The sequence below is a fragment of the Setaria italica genome, chromosome VII (assembly GCF_000263155.2).
Source record: "Setaria italica strain Yugu1 chromosome VII, Setaria_italica_v2.0, whole genome shotgun sequence".
NCBI lineage: Eukaryota > Viridiplantae > Streptophyta > Magnoliopsida > Poales > Poaceae > Setaria > Setaria italica.
The window spans coordinates 19,333,419-19,352,143 of record NC_028456.1 but is presented as its reverse complement, the minus strand read 5'-3'; the positions used below and the strand labels follow the sequence as shown (position 1 = coordinate 19,352,143).

At 47.4% G+C, this 18,725-nt stretch overlaps 4 protein-coding genes across 6 annotated transcripts; 2 read left to right on the top strand and 2 right to left on the bottom strand.

The window, feature by feature from the left end:
- Positions 1-663: 663 nt before the first annotated feature.
- Positions 664-2,652, top strand: LOC101759941 (purple acid phosphatase 22). The gene is made up of 5 exons (XM_004975496.3): positions 664-863; positions 944-1,235; positions 1,323-1,909; positions 2,024-2,112; positions 2,212-2,652. The coding sequence occupies exons 1-5, from the start codon at positions 714-716 to the stop codon at positions 2,441-2,443; spliced, it is 1,350 nt and encodes a 449-aa protein (XP_004975553.1). The 5' UTR covers positions 664-713; the 3' UTR covers positions 2,444-2,652.
- A 5,169-nt stretch (positions 2,653-7,821) lies between these two features.
- Positions 7,822-10,162, bottom strand: LOC101759533. The gene is made up of 2 exons (XM_004975495.2): positions 9,071-10,162; positions 7,822-8,993 (listed from the first exon to the last, which is right to left on the bottom strand). The coding sequence occupies exons 1-2, from the start codon at positions 9,354-9,356 to the stop codon at positions 8,206-8,208; spliced, it is 1,074 nt and encodes a 357-aa protein (XP_004975552.1). The 5' UTR covers positions 9,357-10,162; the 3' UTR covers positions 7,822-8,205.
- A 74-nt stretch (positions 10,163-10,236) lies between these two features.
- On the bottom strand, positions 10,237-14,705 carry LOC101758853. 3 transcript variants are annotated; one of them, XM_012847557.3, is made up of 8 exons: positions 14,573-14,705; positions 14,391-14,462; positions 13,675-13,824; positions 13,501-13,574; positions 13,300-13,418; positions 11,678-11,761; positions 10,980-11,088; positions 10,237-10,595 (listed from the first exon to the last, which is right to left on the bottom strand). In XM_012847557.3, exons 2-7 carry the CDS (start codon positions 14,395-14,397, stop codon positions 10,980-10,982), a joined length of 543 nt encoding a protein of 180 aa, XP_012703011.1. In that variant the 5' UTR covers positions 14,398-14,462; positions 14,573-14,705; the 3' UTR covers positions 10,237-10,595. The 3 variants fall into 3 exon arrangements, with proteins under 3 accessions (XP_012703011.1, XP_004975550.1, XP_004975551.1); XM_004975493.3 differs by having other exon boundaries at positions 10,434-10,646; XM_004975494.3 differs by having other exon boundaries at positions 10,434-10,646; positions 14,577-14,689.
- Positions 14,706-14,838: 133 nt separating this feature from the next.
- Positions 14,839-16,781, top strand: LOC101758181 (60S acidic ribosomal protein P2A-like). The gene is made up of 4 exons (XM_004975492.3): positions 14,839-14,965; positions 15,569-15,657; positions 15,987-16,210; positions 16,509-16,781. Exons 2-4 carry the CDS (start codon positions 15,570-15,572, stop codon positions 16,533-16,535), a joined length of 339 nt encoding a protein of 112 aa, XP_004975549.1. The 5' UTR covers positions 14,839-14,965; position 15,569; the 3' UTR covers positions 16,536-16,781.
- Positions 16,782-18,725: the final 1,944 nt, after the last annotated feature.

The window sequence follows — 18,725 nt, the reverse complement described above, 5'->3', positions numbered from 1 at the left end:
CTGAAATTACGGTTACAATGTTAGTGAGAGTTATGGCAGCAATGTGTAGCTCCTGTAAAGGCTGTAACACGAGGAGAAGGCAGTGATCAGGTGGTCGTTGCCCGTTGCCCCACTAATGTCCCTTCTACCAAGCTTGTAGTAGCATGGGCGTATGGCAGGTACTGAGATCTGAAAAGGAGGGAAGCTTTGGCAGTTCGAGGAAATGAGCTAGTTAACACAGTAATCTATGTGACTATGCCCATGTTTATATTGTCTTCATTCTAGCCTGTGCAGGCTTTGGCAGTTCGAGGAAAATCTATCAAGCTCCATCCATTTTATCTGGATGAGCGAACTGACAAATTTAGAATGAATTGTTTCAGTTGCCAGTTCAGGATATCAGCCGCCCCTGTTGTGTATGAGCAATGCTTCAAGCGAGGTATGTGCCTGTGCGAGTTGCGAGATGGACCAGGCACGCAGAAGACGTCCACCCCAAGCGAAGGGATGCCGTGGAGAGCTCAACGCCGCACGCCCGCACCACCCTGCCGGCCTGCGCTGCACCCCAACGCTTCAAGCGAAAGCCTGCGCGACAGCACAGACCGCGCGTCGCATCACGCCATTCCCATTCCTTGACGCCATGGACCGAGAGCGCCCACTCTATACGCCTATATGGTCCATGTACACGCTCATCGATCGACGTCTCAGGTTGCGCCGCTTGTCCGTTGCTGGAGAATACGATGGCCACGGCGCGTTACGTCCTCCTGGCTGCCCGAGCTCTCGTCGTCACCGTGTTGTTGGCCGCGGCGGCGGCGGCGGAGTATGTCCGGCCCCCGCCCGGGCGGATCATCCTCACGGAGCACACGGAGCCCGCCGCCCATCCTCAGCAGGTACCCACGCACGATCCTGTTCACAATTGACGCCATGTGTTCGTGCACCTCATGGAAAATGGCTTGTACCTCCGTGTTAGGTCCATGTGTCGGCCGTCGGGGCGACGCACATGAGGGTGTCGTGGGTCACCGACGACAAACGCGCGCCGTCGGTGGTGGAGTACGGCAGAGCCTCCCGGAACTACACCGCGTCGGCGGCCGGCGAGCACACCTCGTACCGCTACTTCCTCTACACCTCCGGCAAGATCCACCACGTCAAGATCGGGCCCCTGGAGCCCGGAACCGTGTACTACTACCGGTGCGGCATGGCCGGGAAAGAGTTCAGTCTCCGGACGCCGCCGGCCGCGCTGCCCATCGAGCTCGCCCTCGTAGGTAGGGAGAAGACTAGGAAAGAAAACATCTCCTGCAGCCTTGACCGAAGCGTTGACTTCTGATCGGACGGCTGGGAAAACGCTGCAGGGGACCTGGGCCAGACCGAGTGGACGGCGTCGACGCTGGCGCACGTCGGCAAGGCCGACTACGACATGCTGCTGGTGCCCGGCGACCTGGCGTACGCCGACACGCAGCAGCCGCTGTGGGACACGTTCGGGCGGTTCGTGCAGCGGCACGCGAGCCGGCGGCCGTGGATGGCGACGCAGGGCAACCACGAGGTGGAGGCGGCGCCGCTGCCGCCGGTCCCGGGCTCGCCGCCGCCGTTCGCCGCCTACGGCGCGCGGTGGCCGGCGCCGCACGAAGAGAGCGGCTCGCCGTCCAACCTCTACTACTCCTTCGAGGCCGCCGGCGGCGCCGTGCACGTCGCCATGTTGGGATCGTACGCGCCCTTCGACGCCGGCTCCGACCAGTACCGGTGGCTGGCGCGGGACCTCGCGGGGGTGGACCGGCGCGCCACGCCGTGGCTCGTGGTGCTGCTGCACGCGCCGTGGTACAACACGAACGCGGCGCACCAGGGGGAAGGCGAGGCCATGCGGGAGGCCATGGAGCGGCTGCTCTTCGAGGCCCGCGTCGACGTCGTCTTCGCCGGCCACGTCCATGCCTACGAACGCTTTGTGAGTAGACTCGCACTCGCTTGATCCGTTCGTGATCGATCTCATCCCTTCATGTAGAATTTCTTGGCCATCGTCCAGTGACATGACACCTCCCGATCGGCATTGCTGTTGCAGATAAGGGTGTATAACAACGAGGCAAACCCGTGCGGACCCGTGTACATCACCATAGGCGACGGCGGCAACAGAGAAGGCCTTGCCTTCGAGTGAGTAATGCGAGATGATACGTCACGGTTTTTGCGTATATAACCGATATTTTTTTCTCGGATTCATTGATTCATATTGCTGTGTTGATTGGTATGTAGCTTTGAGAAGAACCACAAGCTGGCGCCGTTGTCGGTGACGAGGGAGGCGAGCTTCGGGCACGGACGGCTGAGGGTGGTGAACGAGACCACGGCGCACTGGGCGTGGCACCGCAACGACGACGCCGAATCCGTCGTCCGCGACGAGCTCTGGCTGGAGAGCCTGGCCGCCAACGGCGCGTGCCGGCAGCAGGGTGACCCCGCCGCCGCCGATTCATGGAACGATGAGTTGTAGACTTGTAGTAGCATCTTGATCGGGCCCCCTGATTTTGTTGTTGTGTGCGCAGAAAAGTTGCATGTCACGATAACGACACGGCGGGCCCTGCCCCCACTCTGATATAACTTTCTCGCTCCGTGTATGTTAGTATCAGGGTTGTTTGGATCCTTAGCTAAAGTTTAATCTATATCACATCGAATCTTCGGATGCTAATTAGGAGGACTAAACATGAGTTAATTATAAAACTAATTACATAGATGGAGCGAGAAAGTTATATCAGAGTGGGGGCAGGGCCCGCCGTGTCGTTATCGTGACATGCAACTTTTCTGCGCACACAACAAGTTGAAGTATGAACATACTACAGCTTCTATTTTACCACTTGTACTGTGCAATTGGTTTTGTAATTAGTCTATGTTTAATACTCCTAATTAGTATCTAAACATTCAATATGACAGGGACTAAATTTTAGTCCTGGAAAACAAACGGGACCTTTAGTAGCAAAATGCTCGCTGAGTTTTCTTATTTCTGTTACTGCATTTTCATTTCAGGCAATGAATCTCTACACGTTTATTAGAAAACCAATAGAATTTTGACTTAACATGTTTCCTTCCTTCTATTCGAGTACTCGTTATAAAATATAAATTTATATTTTTTTATTTAAAATAGAGAATTATCTCTAATTGTACTCTCTAAATTGAGCTGGCGAGCACTATGTTTCACATATGATCCAGCCAAGTAAGCGCCATTGCTAGTTAGGTACATGCGTTAGTAGGTGCACCCATTTTGCTGTGCTGTGCAAATTTTACATATTGGACTCCCCGTATGCATCCTATCCTTTTCAAGTCGGCAAATGATCCTTGAAGTTTGAAGACTAAATATTTAGCTAGATTTTTTTAAGAAACTTAACATTATGTATGGATGCATGTATGTTGTTTGCAAGCCAAGAACTTTTTTTTTACCATGATAACAAAACGAATTGTGGTTATATTTATTGCCCACGTATGACAGATGAAGGTGATTGCCCATGGTTTTTTCTTGATCCTAGCGATACAGGTTAAAAAAACGTGTTCCTACAACAGAAGTGAAACGTAGCCCTAGTGGTGGGAACACCTCAAGGACACGAAGGGTGCGATTTTTCCCAACGGTTCACGGGCAAGGCAGCTATTTTTCCCCGGTTTCACATCATGTGGGATGGTTCACCTGGTTTTTTCATCGGCTTCATTGTTGACAGATGAGAGTAGTGGGCACAAGCGTTGCTTGCTTTATAATTAGGTAAAAATTTAGTTTGTTGGTCTCTGTTGGCTGCCACTATTTTTTTTCTTCCTCTTCCTCTATAAACATTTCTACCTCGGCTCTCTCTTTCCTTTTCTTTTCCTCTTCCTCTTTCTTATTCTGAGCTAGAAGAAGGGGCTTGAGCCCCCTCTGCTCCTACGCTAGATCCATTCCAACCTGTGACCGCCATCTCACACCTTATTTTCTTTCTTAGAACCCTAATCCTAGTGGTGACGGTGGCCGCCAACTTCCCCTTGTTGGAGAGGGCATAAGGACCGAGGTAACATCAGGTCTAGCGGTTGAGGCCGTGCACCGACCGTTCAAAGCACCACGAGGGATGACTAAGAGACATATGATCATGTTTAGACTAGCGGTGCAAGCCATCGGACAGACAACATGCTAGCAAAATACAGAAGGAAAAAGTGATAGTAAATTCATAAAGTTTGAAAAGATAAGGGCAAAATCATAATTAGAGTTCAAAGTAAGGATAGGAACACAATTGACAAATTACATGTAAAATTAAAGGGGCATATGTCCCACACAATTTTAAATTAAGAATATATTTTTATATTTTATATTGAATCTAGAGTTCTTACAACAAAAATAGCGTTCTCACCACCTAAGGCCTATTTGGATACAAGACTAATCGTTAGCTACTAAAAATTAAAAATTAGTCTAGGCTAATTGTTAACAAAGGCCTCTACTGACTTAGTAGCACATTAGCTGGACAAAACCAGCTAATTCAGGCTAAAATGAGCTAATGGTTTGTAAAAGTCACTTTTGCCATCCCACCTCCACCTATGTCTCCCTTAGCCCATGTATTCAAATAGCACATAGCTAGTTTTAGAAAATTAATTATTAGGCAGCTAACAATTCTATCCCTTAACAATGCAAGCTAACAATGAGCCCGAATTAATGGAAACATGGTCTTATTTAATTTCCAATTTTCCATAGATCCGTCCTTAAAGTTAATGGAGCACAATTTTTTTGACCTATGTTTTTATATAATTTTTTATTCCAGGACTGTTTAATTCTTTCCTACAGGAAGTTGAACCTAAGTCTGTTAAATGATACTAAGGTATTCTAACCACTAAGTTAGACACCCTTTCACAGTGAATCATAATTTTATTTTTACATTACTTGAGACTTAGACTTGAGTTGAACGTACTTGCTTTTTTCCGCTAACTGCTAAACAAGGCAAGCAACTGCTCTAAGTGACTACTAACGTGGTATTTTATTTTCGTCATTTCTCCCTGTGATCAGATTGCGTTGGTAATAGGTTACTTTACTTCCATTTTTCTCATACATACTCTGTTCATTAATTCTAAATTATAAATCAGTTTAGCCTTATATATGTTAAATTTCTCCAACTTAATTAAATTATAGGCAAAGGCATAAAATTCACAGCATCAAATTAGAGCTTGTTGGCAGCGCTCCGTACTCTCGTAGAAACATTTCATATCCGAATTCTTCTTGGAAACGTTTCTCTAGTAACTCGCCATCACTTTTTTAGAAAAAAACATTTAGAAGGGCTTCTAGATTCGGATTCTTGAAGAATAATGAGAATGGAGTGGAATAATGAGAATGGAGTGAATCGAAATTGATGAAACAATGAAACACCCTTTAGGGTGATTCTCCCTTATATAGTGTTAAAAGATAAAAATCATGTTGGGTTGAGGAATGAAGTGTTCGTTTCTCCAACATGCCCACCAAACAGCACCTAATTTTGATGCCTAAGAGCAACTTCAAAAGACTGCTAATCTTACCCAAAACCCTTTTTAGAAAAAAAAATAAAGAAAAAAATAATTCCAACAGTCCACCTAAAACTTCAAAAAATTAGCGACCTGTCCGCCTCTCCGACGGTCCGGTCTTCCCAATCCCGCCCCGCCCCGCTCCGCACGCGTTTTTCCCCAATCGGCGCCGCCTCTCCGACAGCTCCTGCTCCAGCGACCACACCGACTGGCTCTGCGCCCTCCCCGACGAGCTCCTCATCGCCATCCTCTCCCATGTCGGTGACTCCCGCGCCACGGTGTCCACGTCCGCGCTCTCGCGGCGATGGCGACGGCTCGACCTCGCCCGCTAGATCCCCGTGTTCGGCTTCTCCGTCGATGACCACCTCCCGTCGGAGTACGCGGGGACCCTGCACCGCTACCGCAATGGCGACGGAGGCGACGATGACGGGTGCTCGCCAAGCGGTTTGCCGCCCGCGAGACCGCACCATGGAGGCCTACGTGCGCGGGCTCGCCCGCTTCCTCTACACTCCCGAGCGGTACCCGGCCGTTAGGTCCCTCAGGCTCAAGTTCTTCCTCCACGGTGGACCTGTCGCCAGTGCTAGCGCTCCAGGAGCTAATCTTGGAGGCGGTGCCGCTTGGGGTTGCAACCTCAGCTACTTCCGATTGGAGAGAAATCAGAGATCTTGGAGGCGGCGCCGCCTGAGGTTGCAACCTCGGTGGACCACGCTTGGAGCTGATCTTGTGATGGAGAAATGAGAGGAGGGAAAAAGTAGTTAGATGTGGTCAATTGATTCCTGCGGTGGAGGAATTCAGAGATTGGAGAGAAATCAGAGAGATACGTGAGGGAAATTAATGGCTTGCTTGCTCGGTGGAGTGGAATCAGAGGAGAGATGGGTTCCTGCTACACTCTTGCTTGCTTGGCCGATTGGTCACTGATTTTGACGGACACAGGAAAATCACGGCGCCGGTGCAGATTGCTACGCGAGGGGGCTCCTAGTCACGGCAGCGCCGCTGGAGATCGCGACGCGAAGGGGCTCCTAGTGGAAAAAAAAGCAACGGATCCTAATGGGTCCAATACGATGACGTGGCCTGTTTTGAGTTATTGGGGTAGTTTTTAGTGTTCTGCTGTGCGGTGATATGTTTTTTGGGGAATTTTTTTTAGCATAGTTCCAAATACTTCATTTTGGGGAAGACTGTTTTGGAAAACTTTTAGAGTTGCTCCTGCTCTTTCTGTTGCACTGTTGACCAAACAAATTTGTCGAAAATCCAGGTCTGTTAGCGCACGTCCTCACGCGCGACATCGTGTTTAGTGTTCACCTTGGCCCTCCATGAGGACAAATTAAATGACCCTCCATGCTTGAATCTCTTTCCCAATTTCATTCTCTCTCGGTTTGGGGGAAAATTAGAGGCGGAGCTTGATAAATTGCGATGAGAGACGGCGGACGGGAGAGGCGGGGATCCAAGAAGAACGCAAGAACGGATGGATATTCGTGGGGGAATCGCGGTTTACGCGCGTGCATAGCCTGCGCACCGATCACAAATGGATTTGGGGCGACACACGGACACAGCAACCAGATCAAGGCAAAGTTATGCACATTGGGCTCTGCATTTCTGCTGCAAAAATGCAGAGGGTGAAGAAAGGCCGGTGTGATCAAGTTCTCTCTGGAACAAATGAAAATCGTTGAAGTTTTATATGGATCAGTATAACCTGTGCCCGAAAGAATCAAAACTCTGAGAATACTTTCCAAGTCCTATGAAGTCAACAAGAAGACGAGGATGCTACTCATATGCTACATACACAGTACACAATTCCCGCCTACTCTTGGACGACGACGACGACGTCCCGCTCGCGCCGTCGGCTGCTCCATCGGCGCCGTACGATGCGCCGGCGCCGCCTCCGCAGGTAGAGGAGGAAGGCGAGGAGGCCGAGCAGCAGAACGAGACTGCGGATGAGGCGTCGGCGACAGCGGTGGCGGCTCCGTCCTTTTCTTGTTTCGCGTGGTGGCCGAAGCGGCTCCGATCGTCGGAGCGCGTCGGGCACCGGTGCCTCTCCCGCCATCGCTGCCAGCCTGTTCCTCCGCGGAGGGTGTTGTACTTGTACTGCGAGCTGCGAGGTGTTCTTGGAACCAGGCCACGCAAGGAATATGTTTAGCGACCAGAGAACGTGTCGCAAGGCAGGAGTTGATGATCAGAAGCCGGAACTAGCAGCATGGTGTTCTGCCTTGCAGGTACTGGAAGGAATCGCAGAGTCTGGACTTGCAGGCACCAAATAAATGCTTATCCAGAGCTCAATCTCGTAGGCACAGTCATATATGTGCATCAATAGTCTACCAAAAATGAGAAAAATCTGACTTCATGATTTCAATTTGGATGCCAGACACATGCTGCAAAGTCAAAGTATCTGTAATTTGTTTAGAGAACCTTTTACGCGATTAGAGAACTTTAGTTTGAATTAAAGAACAAAAGTAGCTAGGATTCGATCGGCAGGAATTTTCACCATGCGGATCCAATCCGAGCAAACACTACACTTCCGACACCGGAGCAACAGGCCACTTTTCCAGCGTTGCCCTCGGTCACGACGAACACAAGACACGTCACACCACGGCTTTTATTCGGTCGCCACACATAGAACTACTACCTCTTCGTCGCTGCAGCAGCTATATATGTCAGCACGCACGTATACGCAATTAGACACGCGAAGCAAAAAAAGGCACACTAAACCAGCGGGCGCCTCGATCTTGTCACCGGGGGGAACTCGCCGCCGGCCGGCTTCACTCACTTCTTGCAGACCAGGCCGGCGCCGCCCTTGCCGCTACCGCAGAGCGCGTCGGTGGGCTCCTCGATGATGTCCATGGGCCCGGCGAGCCCTGCGTCGTCGCCGGCGAACCGCGCCACCTCGCAATCCGTGGCCAAGATGTCCGACACCTGGTACCTGGCGGCGCCGCCCATGACGGGCACCCTGGCGCCGGCGTCCACCCCGGCGCTCACGTAGTCCGGCCTGTAGGTCTGGCCCAGCACGCCGTGCACGTCGGCGCTGATGGCGTAGAACTTGAACGCCACGTTGAGGTGCGCGAGGCTGCCGTCCTCGGGGCGAATGCCGTAGCCGTGGACCCTCGAGTCCTCCTCGGTGACGGGCACCGCGTCGGCGACGATCCGGAACCGGCCGTCGAGGCGCACCACCACGCCGTTGGCGGCGCCCGTGCGGAAGATGGAGAGCGCGGGCGCCGCGGTGGGGCTCCAGCTGGCGCCGGCGGCGGCGTCGAGCGGGACGGGCGCGCCGTCGAAGGTGATGGCGAGGCGGTCCACGGCGGCGTCCCAGGTGGCCGTCCGCCGGACGCCGAGGTACAGGCGGTGACCGCCGAAGCGGATGCCCAGCGCCTGCACCCACGTGAAGTCCCGCGCGCCCCGGGCGCCGCGCTTGCCGATGAAGTGCGCGTTGATGTGCAGGTTGGCGTCGGAGACCAGGCAGAAGTCCGCGTCCCGCCGGCCGTGGAAAAGGAACTTGTTGCCGTCGCCGCCCACGAAGCGCGGGTCGTAGCACTCCGTTCCGGTCAGCTCGCACACTGCAAGAAACCGATCAAAATATTTGCGCAGGAAATGTGGTAGTATGCTCGAAAGAATTCGGTGATCAGAGGCTTACGGCAGACGAGCTTGCAGGTGGGACAGTGGACGTAGCAGGTGTCGCGGCAGCCGCGGGGGCACTGGCGGGCGAGGATGGAGCACGTGGGCTCCGACCCTTGCTCGCCATGGGTGTTGTTGTAGCAGCTCACGTAGGTGGGGGGAGAGCCGGGGCTCATGTACACGGGGATCACGTTCGGGTCCGACATGATGGGGTTGTTCGGGTCCATCGGCTGGGCGCCCACCGCCGCGACGAGGAAGACGGTGGCGGCGGCGGCGCAGGCGAGCAGCGCCCGGACGGAGGCCATGGCAATCTGGTTGAAGGGTGAGGCCGAGGATGAGACGATGGCAGGTAAAGGTGGACACGCTGGTGTGAGTGGCACGGTGTGCCCGTACAGGCCTTATAGCCGGGAGGAGGAGGGGTGCGTCGTCTCTGAGGCTCTGACCAGAACGAGTGTCGTTGGAACCAAGCATGGCTTTTCTGCGGATCAAGTCTCGGCAAGTCAACTGCTTCTCGCTCGCCGCTCTCCACATGAAACGATTCCATGCTTGTCATGCCGGGGAACGCCGGCGAGGGCGGGAGAGGGGATGGTCAGAAGATGAACAGTTGGTGAAAGAAATCTGGGTGCCTGATCTTGTTCTTGGTCTCGGCGTTGAGTGACATTCTCTCTACGTTATGGCAACAGAATCTACATGGTCAGCATCTGCGCAGCTGTTCCATGATAATCGACAACAGAAAAACATGATCTGAGATAAAGGAAAGCGAGATATAAGAGAGAGAAAATGAAAACAATCCAGCAACTCAGTTCAGAAAAAAAAAAGTAGGCAACAAATTAGTTAGTTCAGCTTACGATTGGGCACAGATAGTGTCATGATCTGAATTCAAATTCCACTGCCACCAAAGGGCGATGGAACAAATTACATTGAGATGAAAGTGAGCAATCCAGACAGATATCACGAGGCCAAACAATGGAATCTTCGGAGTAAGATGCAAGGGGTGTTTGGTTCTTTAGTCCCTACTAAAATTTCTATCACATCGAATGTTTGGATACTAATTAGAAGTATTAAACATAGATTAATTACAAACCCAATTGCATAGATGGAGGCTAATTCACGAGACGTATCTATTAAGCTTAATAGTCCATGATTTGACAATGTGATGCCACAGTAAACATGTGCTAATCATGAATTAATTAGACTTAATAGATTCGTCTCGCGAATTAGCCTCCATCTGTGTAATTAGTTTTATAATTAACTCATATTTAGTTCTTCTAATTAGCCTCCAAAGATTTGATGTGATATGAACTTTAGTCCGGATAAAAGAACTAAGCACCCCGGAAGACATGAGTACGGTACACTCTTCAGAGGGGTGTAGGGCACGACCATAGAGGTGCATATTGTCGACATATTATAGCCCTACCAGTTGCAATCTTGCTTCAGGAAGTTGCTCAAAGGAAGCTAATAAGTTATCCGTAACATCTGGATCAAAATAGCAGTACAGCTGGATGGAGCTGCCTTTCGGGTTTGCAGATCCTACACAACGCGTACTGTAAATCCGCGGCACACGCAGGGTAGAGTATATTAGCCAACCTACTCCACTGATAAAGAAACAATTAGGTTGTCGTTAGCTCATGAAGAGGCGCTGGCACAGATGTGGGGAAAAATGAGCTTAGAATTTTGTCGGTTACTGTAAGGTACATGGGACAAATCGAAATATATCTATATTATGACAAATGGTTTCAAGGTCTACACTGAATTGAATTTCATATTTTCAAATTCAAAATTGAAGTTACCTATAAGCAAATCCATTCATTGGCAAATACAATGGTCAGTATGGAGGTACAATATCGAGGAAATTAATAAGTGCATCCTGTTGCAATAATACATCTTAAGCTACAGCGTTCCACAACTTAGGAAAGAAAGATACTAACCTACCAAAAGAACCACCTCTTCCCAGCGGGAGATGATTTTGCCCCTTCCCCTGTAGAACTTTGGTTCTCTCTTTTTCCAATGCCACGGTTCAGTGCCTCAAGCCGTTTCCTGCAAAGACAACATTGTAAAGTAGAACAGGAAACACAAGCTGATCATGTAGAAGAAATAAGTTTGATTTATCCCCTCAAATAATGGACAATTTCATTTGAAGCGAGCACTGAAGCACTTCAGTAACACAATATATTACTGTGTTCAGTAACCAGCAGCTTAAATAACCACAGTATGACAGTAGCCTACTCTCTACAATATGCTGTGCCAGAGAAAATGGCATAATGATAATATAATGGCAAAAATCAGTGGAAACTTAATAAGGAATATTGATTAAGATAAAAAAGAGCGATGCAATTCTGCTCAATTGAGTCCCGCTATAGAAACGCTCAATTAAGTTTGCTTTCCCAGTTAAATGATCACAGAGCAATTCTGCTCATAACACTTAACCAAGAAGCTAACAAGACCCAAGGGAATCAGTTGATAAGATCTTGGATTTGGTATCTTGGAACCATTATCTGTGTTTACATTAGAAGCTGCCAAATTTAAGTGAGTTATTGTCAATTTTTACAAGGCAATTCTTTTAAGTATACCAAACAAAATGACAGAAGCTAGTATATGGCTAGTACATTCTCAAAATAACTAGTACCTTGTATCTTCAAGCTGTCCGTGCAAGCTCCATCTCTGCCGAAATCCTTCCATACCCTCAAGTCCACTAGCAAGAATCATGCGTCTACAAAGAAGTATAAGAACACATGCAAGCAGAATTTAAAGACTTTGTGCGAATAAATTAATAGGAAATTCACTCTGTTAATAACACTAATGAAAAAATGTATCTTACCAACACAAGTCCACCATTTTAAATTGTGATGCCTGTAGGTTTCCTAATATTATTTTAAAATACCAGGTTCAAATGCAGATTTAGTGACATTTTCTCTCTTTTGCCCTCTTTTATTTAGAGTTTTATTTTGACCTCTCAGCATTTATGTACATCCACACTAACTATTCTCTCTTAGGCCCAAGCGATTTAACAGCAAGGATACCCTGGCCATGTCAATTTACATTCTCTTTGTTCGCAACCTCCTAATTCTTGTGCTTGACCAAAATATGACTTATAAAAAAGAAACGACATGGTACCACTCTAAAATATCATCAGCAGGTAGTTTAAACTAGTGCATTCTTTTGGAAGGTCTGGTGTTACTCAAAAGCCTGTGGAACACCAAATAAGCACTACTCATCAGAATGAATAATTGGCGTGCATATCATATGAAGGTCTAGAAGCTCCTTATTATAGCACACCAAGCAGGAAGTCCACAGCTAATCAATCTAAAAGTACTAACTGAATTGAAACAAGGCCGTTTATATGAGTATTCCCTTTTTTTACAGTTCTGTTGGCATCAGTCACCAAGCTCTATGAGGCAGGGTAGAATTTTAGTCTGAAAGTAAGTATAAGAAAATATGACTTTGGAAGAATAAAGCTAACATGCATCGAGTGCAGCTGTTATCCATTATTACTCATTAAGAGTTTGAATGTTTAGGGTGGGTAGAGCACACTAGCCTACTACATTGGAGAATTGTTTTTTCTCTCTCGAACACACAGGAGAACTATCCAACTAAAAATTAAACTCAATATAACTTTTTGTCTACATTCCCAGGAACAACCACTACCTCTCCACAAACTACCCAATTCAACCCCAGTAGAGTTGCATAAGCTTTTGCTAACATAGGGCTCATTTCCTACATTAAAGCTTGCTATAATAGTATAATGCCAGTTAAGTCTCATAGTTGTGATAACTGGCAGAGCATGATAGAAGAAAACAAAACAATGGGCACCCAAATCCGCTTTGATGAGGACTTGAAGCTGGGTGGTTTAGGCGTACATCCACGCCGTCAACCAACTGAGCTAGGGTGCTAGGCTAGTAGGCTCAGCTTCCTCATGATAAAAGCAAATGGTTGTCTGCTGTGTAAGCATCGAATGGATTAAGGGATGCAGTCACAGACTAGAGTACTAGACTACCATGTTGCCATTTCTCATGCTCCCTGTCTACTTTACTAGTCCAAATTGGAAATAACTGTGAAATAAGGCATTTCACATAAAGCCATTTGTTGTCAAGTGGATCACTCTACTACTGAACTACAGTTCGAAATCTCTTATGAGAAAAAAAAAACTTGAATGTTCATCTAGGAGACAGGAATGCCATTTAACAAGCTACTCATGACATGATGATGCTACAGTAGTGTAGAGGGCAAAATCATTAGTTAGTAAACTACCTTTCTAACTGTGTGACCTCTGATTGGAGTTGAGTAGCTCTCTCCTTTGCTCCTTCCAGAGGCATTGAAAAACCCAGTTTATATTCACTATCTTGCATCCGTTCTCTTATTTCCTTGTCCTGTTATGATAAGATGCAATTCTGTCATGAATAAGCACCAAACAGAATCAGATAACAGGTAAATGGTTTTAACATAACTAACCCTTTTCTCAGCACATTGTCGGTATAGCACAATTTCATCTTGGCAGAATGGCTCAATATCATTTATTTGTAGACCTGGAGAACAGAAATGGTGACTTTCTCATAACAATTTTCTACCTAAACGACATCGAATTAGAGAAACATGATATCAGTGTAAGAAAAACCAATAACTCACATAAGAAAAGATTCCTGAGTATTCCATCACAAAGCTCAACACCTTCAAGGACATGTGATGCAATATCTTTAGGTATGACAGGTGATGGTGGCCCTCGCATGAGATCATCACCAACAAGGATGGTCTCCTCCATTGTTTCTTGCTTATCGACTGTTTGAGAAGTAGTCATGAGAAATTGACAACATGAAGTAGAAGCTATACTCAGTGCACACAGTTGAAAGCTGTGAATTGTGATATAATTCAGCAAAGCTGTGTGGTATTAGCTATAAACTGATGATTCTAATTGTTTGCCTACTTGTTTATTATACTTTGATGGCATTGATCTACTTATTCCATAATCAGCAAAAAGAAAAGCCTTTTATCATCCAAGGCTCAATCCATTTGTAAATAGAAAAGCTATTCTGTTGAATTTGGAGCAGCACAACGTTGCACATCGTTCCCCTTCTGCACTCCTCCTGTAAGCAAGTGCCACCACAATCCCAGGTTATATGCTAGAGCTGTAGTTCCTGCCTCAAATCCAACTTGGCTGAAGGCCAAGTAAGCAGAAGGGCTCAGCACGCTAGCTCGCCGACCATTTAGTGACAATCTTACTCCAAATCATCGACAACCCATTTTATCTGAAACACAACCTAGAACCTACTCCCCCAAACTGACACAGCACAACGCATGCAGGCAACCAGGGGAGTCGGGAAAGGAAAGAGAGGGAGCGCGCTTACCATCCATGGTGGCCGATTAAGCTCGCACACCGCAGTGAACAATCAACCTGACTCAGTTAACACCGACCAACCCTGCAGCCAATCGATCAAAATGGTAATATAGAAAAAATTAGGCTCGTGCACCCCTAGGAGAATCAAGGAGGGAGAAGCGAGGAAGAAGTGAGGGAGAAGAGCATACGCACCTACCAGCTCGAGCGAAGTGCGCCGCCGCCGGCCCTGTGGACAGTGGGTGGAAGGGATTGGCGATGGCCGACGGCGAGGGCGAGACAAGAACGACGACGAGGGTTTATGGCCCAACTACTTTCGGCCTGCAGTCCTTTTAGGTCCGTAGTTAAGCCCACAAAATAAGTCCGGGATAGGGCCCACATCCACCCACTGCGCGCGAGGTAGCAGACTGGAGGCCCATCTTGCAGGCCTTTGCGCCAATCAGGAACCGTCGATTTGTGGATCAACGTCAGTATAAAGCAACAGCTTCCCCCAAACCCTAGAGACCCTTCCTCGCAGAAATCCTTCCGCTCGAGCTCCCTGCCGCCGCCGCCGCGCCGCTCCTCGGGCTCTCACTTTCCACAATCCAGGTATGCCCCGCCGATTCTCTAACGTTAGATCCCTTTGCGCATCCTGTCTTCTGGTCGTTACAGCGATCTGGCTGTTCGTTCTAGGGTTGTATTTGCTCCAAAATGCGTGTTTTGCTAGTCTTGTGACGCCATATTAGTCGGTAGATTTGGTCTCGTAGAAATGGGATGATGGTTTGCAAATGTTTGTTTGGTGGTAGTTTTTCAGGTCCAACCGTCCCGAGTGAGATGGTAAATCAGGCGCTTAGCCGTCAGATTGTATGCTGACCATTAGGATTTACTTGAATCGTTTAGAGCATATTTAATGGAATTATTAGCGTGGCTTACAAGCTGCGAAGACGTGGTTAAGATTTGATGAGTGCTGTTCTAGACTGTACGTGTCTTAGATTATTTCAATTCATGTATCCAAAATTTTGAAATTTTCAGCTTCATTGTTGTATGATGATGGATTCATGTGTTGTCAACTAGATTGTAAGCTAATTTGTATAATCTTTTGGTTGGGTTTTGCTGATGGTACTCTATTGTTACGCTATCACTTAATCTAGCTCCTTTTATGCCTGAAAAAAATGGACTCTAGTGACACTGTTTTCTTTGTGGATTGAACAGGATGAAGTTCGTTGCTGCCTATCTGCTTGCTGTCCTTGCTGGCAACAACAGCCCCTCTGCGGAGGATCTGACGACTATTCTGGAGTCAGGTAATAACATTTATCTAATTGCTTGTTCGAACAACTCGTTACTGTTAATTGAGCTTGTCTGTTAAGTCATCAATTTTGGCAATAGCCTTGTCCATTTGTAGAGTGCAGTATATATTTGCCACCTTTATATTGTTTAATTGGATATATATTTGCCACCTTTATATTGTTTAATTAATTGGAAGTGACCAAACTGAGCACTGATTAATTTTTTAATGTTGATTTGAGTTGTGCATTCATTCTGATATAGATCAAGTATTCTATGGTTTAAAGTTACATGTGCATTATGTACTATATAGATGATGCATTTAATCTTGTTTCTTATGTTGCAGTTGGTGCTGAGGTTGACAATGAAAAGATGGAGCTCCTGCTGTCCCAACTGAGTGGTAAAGACATCACTGAGCTTATTGCTGCTGGTAGGGAGAAGTTCGCTTCGGTCCCATGCGGTGGTGGTGGTGTTGCTGTTGCGGCTGCTGCTCCTGCTGCTGGCGGTGCTGCTCCTGCAGCTGAGGCTAAGAAGGAAGAGAAGGTGGAGGAGAAGGAAGAGAGTGATGATGTAAGCTCATTTTTATTGCCTATGTTTGCTTTAGTATTCATTATATTCCCTGTAAGATGTTATTTTCAGGTAGTACACCAAAGACTTTGCTTTCACATGTTATCTTGCAGCAAATGTTTTTATTGCCTATGTTTCAGTATTGATTATGCTTCAGCAAACACCTCCATTGTTATGCTAATTTTCTGTGTCATTCCATATACCATCCAGCCTTGCTGTTCTTCTAGGTGTGGTAGTAAGCGTATTGCTTTTATCAAACTTAGTTCAACAACTAATTGTTTTGATGGATTTGCATTTGCAGGACATGGGCTTCAGCCTGTTCGACTAAGTGTCTCTTCTATCATCAGTGCCAATTCTTTGGGCAGAGGAAACCAGAGTCAGGATGTTTGGATTTTAACCTTGTTTAGGAGTTGGAAACACTGGAAAGACTATGCTACTCTGTCTATGTAGTATGTCAGCGTAGATTATGCTGTTTGGTTTACCGGTGAACCAAAGTTTTGCTACCCTATCTTGCTGTTTCATTAAGAATTGATTATCTCAGCAAAGTTTCATGGATGTTCCCAATTTCTGTGTCTTTCATTCTCATCTAAATTTTATTCGTATGTGCAATGATACTTGAGGCTGCGTTCCATTTCTTGAGCCTGGTTTTGGCTGGCGCTAGTTCGTAGTTTCACTAACCAACACTGATTGTGAAGGAATTTGAATATTCTTGTCACATTTATATTCTTGTCTAGACTTAATGAAATAACGATTAAATCTGTAAATTTATATTCCACCTGCCTTCCTAGAAGTAATTTTTTGAAATCTGTAACAATGAAAACTTAACGAATTCAGCTTTAAGACTTCTGTGATGTACTAGATTTCTCGACACAGCACAGCAGCAACTCCACTTGTCGTAAGCTCTAACTAGCCTCTAGGGTTAGCCTGTGCAGAATCGCAGTTTAGCCGACAGCCGCTACAGCCAGTACATACATTAGGGTCAGACACTCAGAGCCAGTTAGTTGTTGACTGTCTACTAAGTGATTCCCATAATGTGCTAATAAAAAGAAGTGCGAAAGAATGGCCAACTCTGCCAATAGTTTCTTTTCTGAATTCTGATGATCCAGGTCCCTCTGTGTGGTTGTGCCTGCCTACTCTTTACACACTGCTGGGGATGCTGAATGCAGTTTCCTGCTCTTCTGATTCTAAAGACAATAGAACTCTCGCCGACAAGTTTTATCAGTCGAGTAATAGGAATGATTCGTCCCATGTAATTCTGACTTTTGTGAACATGCACTCGCCTGTCAGGGGTCCCGTAAGATTCAGACGAAACTCAGGCATGGTACTTGGTGCTGCTGTTGCACGGTTGCCACCGCGTCTTCTGAATCTTTTTATCGGTATTCTTGAGCTATGGTTCTTCAGTTGTGTAACTGGACTTCCATCTCATTGAGCTGTTTTGACTCGAGAACGATGCCACACCATGTAATTCTGACTTTCCTGAAAATAGCGAAATAGCTGTTTTGAAAATGAAGATGATTATGACTGTTTCGTTCCCGAATCCTGATGAATCCTTATGATGCACGTTTATCAGGCGAGCAACGAGCATCGTTCATGCCTTTATGTAATACCGACTCTTGTATCGGCTTGCATTCCGCTTAGGAGCTCCTGTCTGTTTCAGAAATTGAGGCCACAACTGGTCACTGCAAAGTTGCCACAGCATCTTCTGAATCTTTTACTACCCATTAGTGCTTTACTGCTTTAGGCTCTTATATAGTCTCTTTACATGACAATTGACAATCCAGATTCGAGTCCTACAACTGTGCCTCTTTAGTTGCGAAATCGCTGATGGAACTCTTTGTCGCAAAACTTCATCAGTTTCTTTCTTCTATTACGAGCAGCAGACGTTTATTCTCAGCTGGGAGACGAGCATGATTCATGTCCATGTAATCCTGACTGTTGTGCCGTGAAATGCACACGCATGAAAGAGTCCTGCCTGTTTCCGAAATACCGGCTCTGAAAACCCTCTGAGAAGTGGTCCTTTGCGCACCCATGATCCACCCGCAAACAAGGCAAGCAAGACATGCTTTAAGCGTCCCGGGACTTCAATATCAAAAACAGTTGTTTCACCTGTTGCAGACTGCGGAGGCTGATTGCATCTGCCTGCCTCTCTGAAATGCGAATTGCATCACCCATCTTGAGAGTCGACAGGTAAGGGCTGTGTCACCCCATGCCCTCCTTGGATTCTCAAGATCGCGCCCTTCGTTACGGGCTTGGGATACGAAGATCCAGCTCTGCCCAGTACTACCTGTTCGCTTGATTATTTCTCCCACCATCCCTCTTCGTCATCCTGACGACCCAAACCTCTATCTCGACTTGGACCGACCGAGCCCTGGGGTTCCGCCGTCCGGAACACGCGTAGACGCGTACTTCTCCGTTGCGAACGCTGCCCCAAGTCACACACGGCCGACGGGGGTTACGGCCGCTGCCAATTGACACCGGCAGGGGCAGGTCGCGGTGGCGGCGTTCCACCTTGAGCCCA

What these genes read in the sequence shown, in the direction of transcription:
- LOC101759941 (XM_004975496.3), top strand. Translation starts at nt 714, where the DNA reads ATGGCCACGGCGCGTTACGTCCTCCTGGCTGCCCGAGCTCTCGTCGTC. An exon ending in CCGCCGCCCATCCTCAGCAG is followed by an intron (nt 864 to 943) that starts GTACCCACGCAC and finishes CCTCCGTGTTAG; the next exon opens with GTCCATGTGTCGGCCGTCGG. An exon ending in CATCGAGCTCGCCCTCGTAG is followed by an intron (nt 1,236 to 1,322) that starts GTAGGGAGAAGA and finishes AAAACGCTGCAG; the next exon opens with GGGACCTGGGCCAGACCGAG.
- LOC101759533 (XM_004975495.2), bottom strand. Translation starts at nt 9,356, where the DNA reads ATGGCCTCCGTCCGGGCGCTGCTCGCCTGCGCCGCCGCCGCCACCGTC. An exon ending in CACCTGCAAGCTCGTCTGCC is followed by an intron (nt 8,994 to 9,070) that starts GTAAGCCTCTGA and finishes GGTTTCTTGCAG; the next exon opens with TGTGCGAGCTGACCGGAACG.
- LOC101758853 (XM_012847557.3), bottom strand. An exon ending in GAGGTCACACAGTTAGAAAG is followed by an intron (nt 11,762 to 13,299) that starts GTAGTTTACTAA and finishes ACTTCTTTGTAG; the next exon opens with ACGCATGATTCTTGCTAGTG. An exon ending in GGACAGCTTGAAGATACAAG is followed by an intron (nt 11,089 to 11,677) that starts GTACTAGTTATT and finishes TTGTCTTTGCAG; the next exon opens with GAAACGGCTTGAGGCACTGA.
- LOC101758181 (XM_004975492.3), top strand. Translation starts at nt 15,570, where the DNA reads ATGAAGTTCGTTGCTGCCTATCTGCTTGCTGTCCTTGCTGGCAACAAC. An exon ending in GACGACTATTCTGGAGTCAG is followed by an intron (nt 15,658 to 15,986) that starts GTAATAACATTT and finishes CTTATGTTGCAG; the next exon opens with TTGGTGCTGAGGTTGACAAT. An exon ending in AGAAGGAAGAGAGTGATGAT is followed by an intron (nt 16,211 to 16,508) that starts GTAAGCTCATTT and finishes TTGCATTTGCAG; the next exon opens with GACATGGGCTTCAGCCTGTT.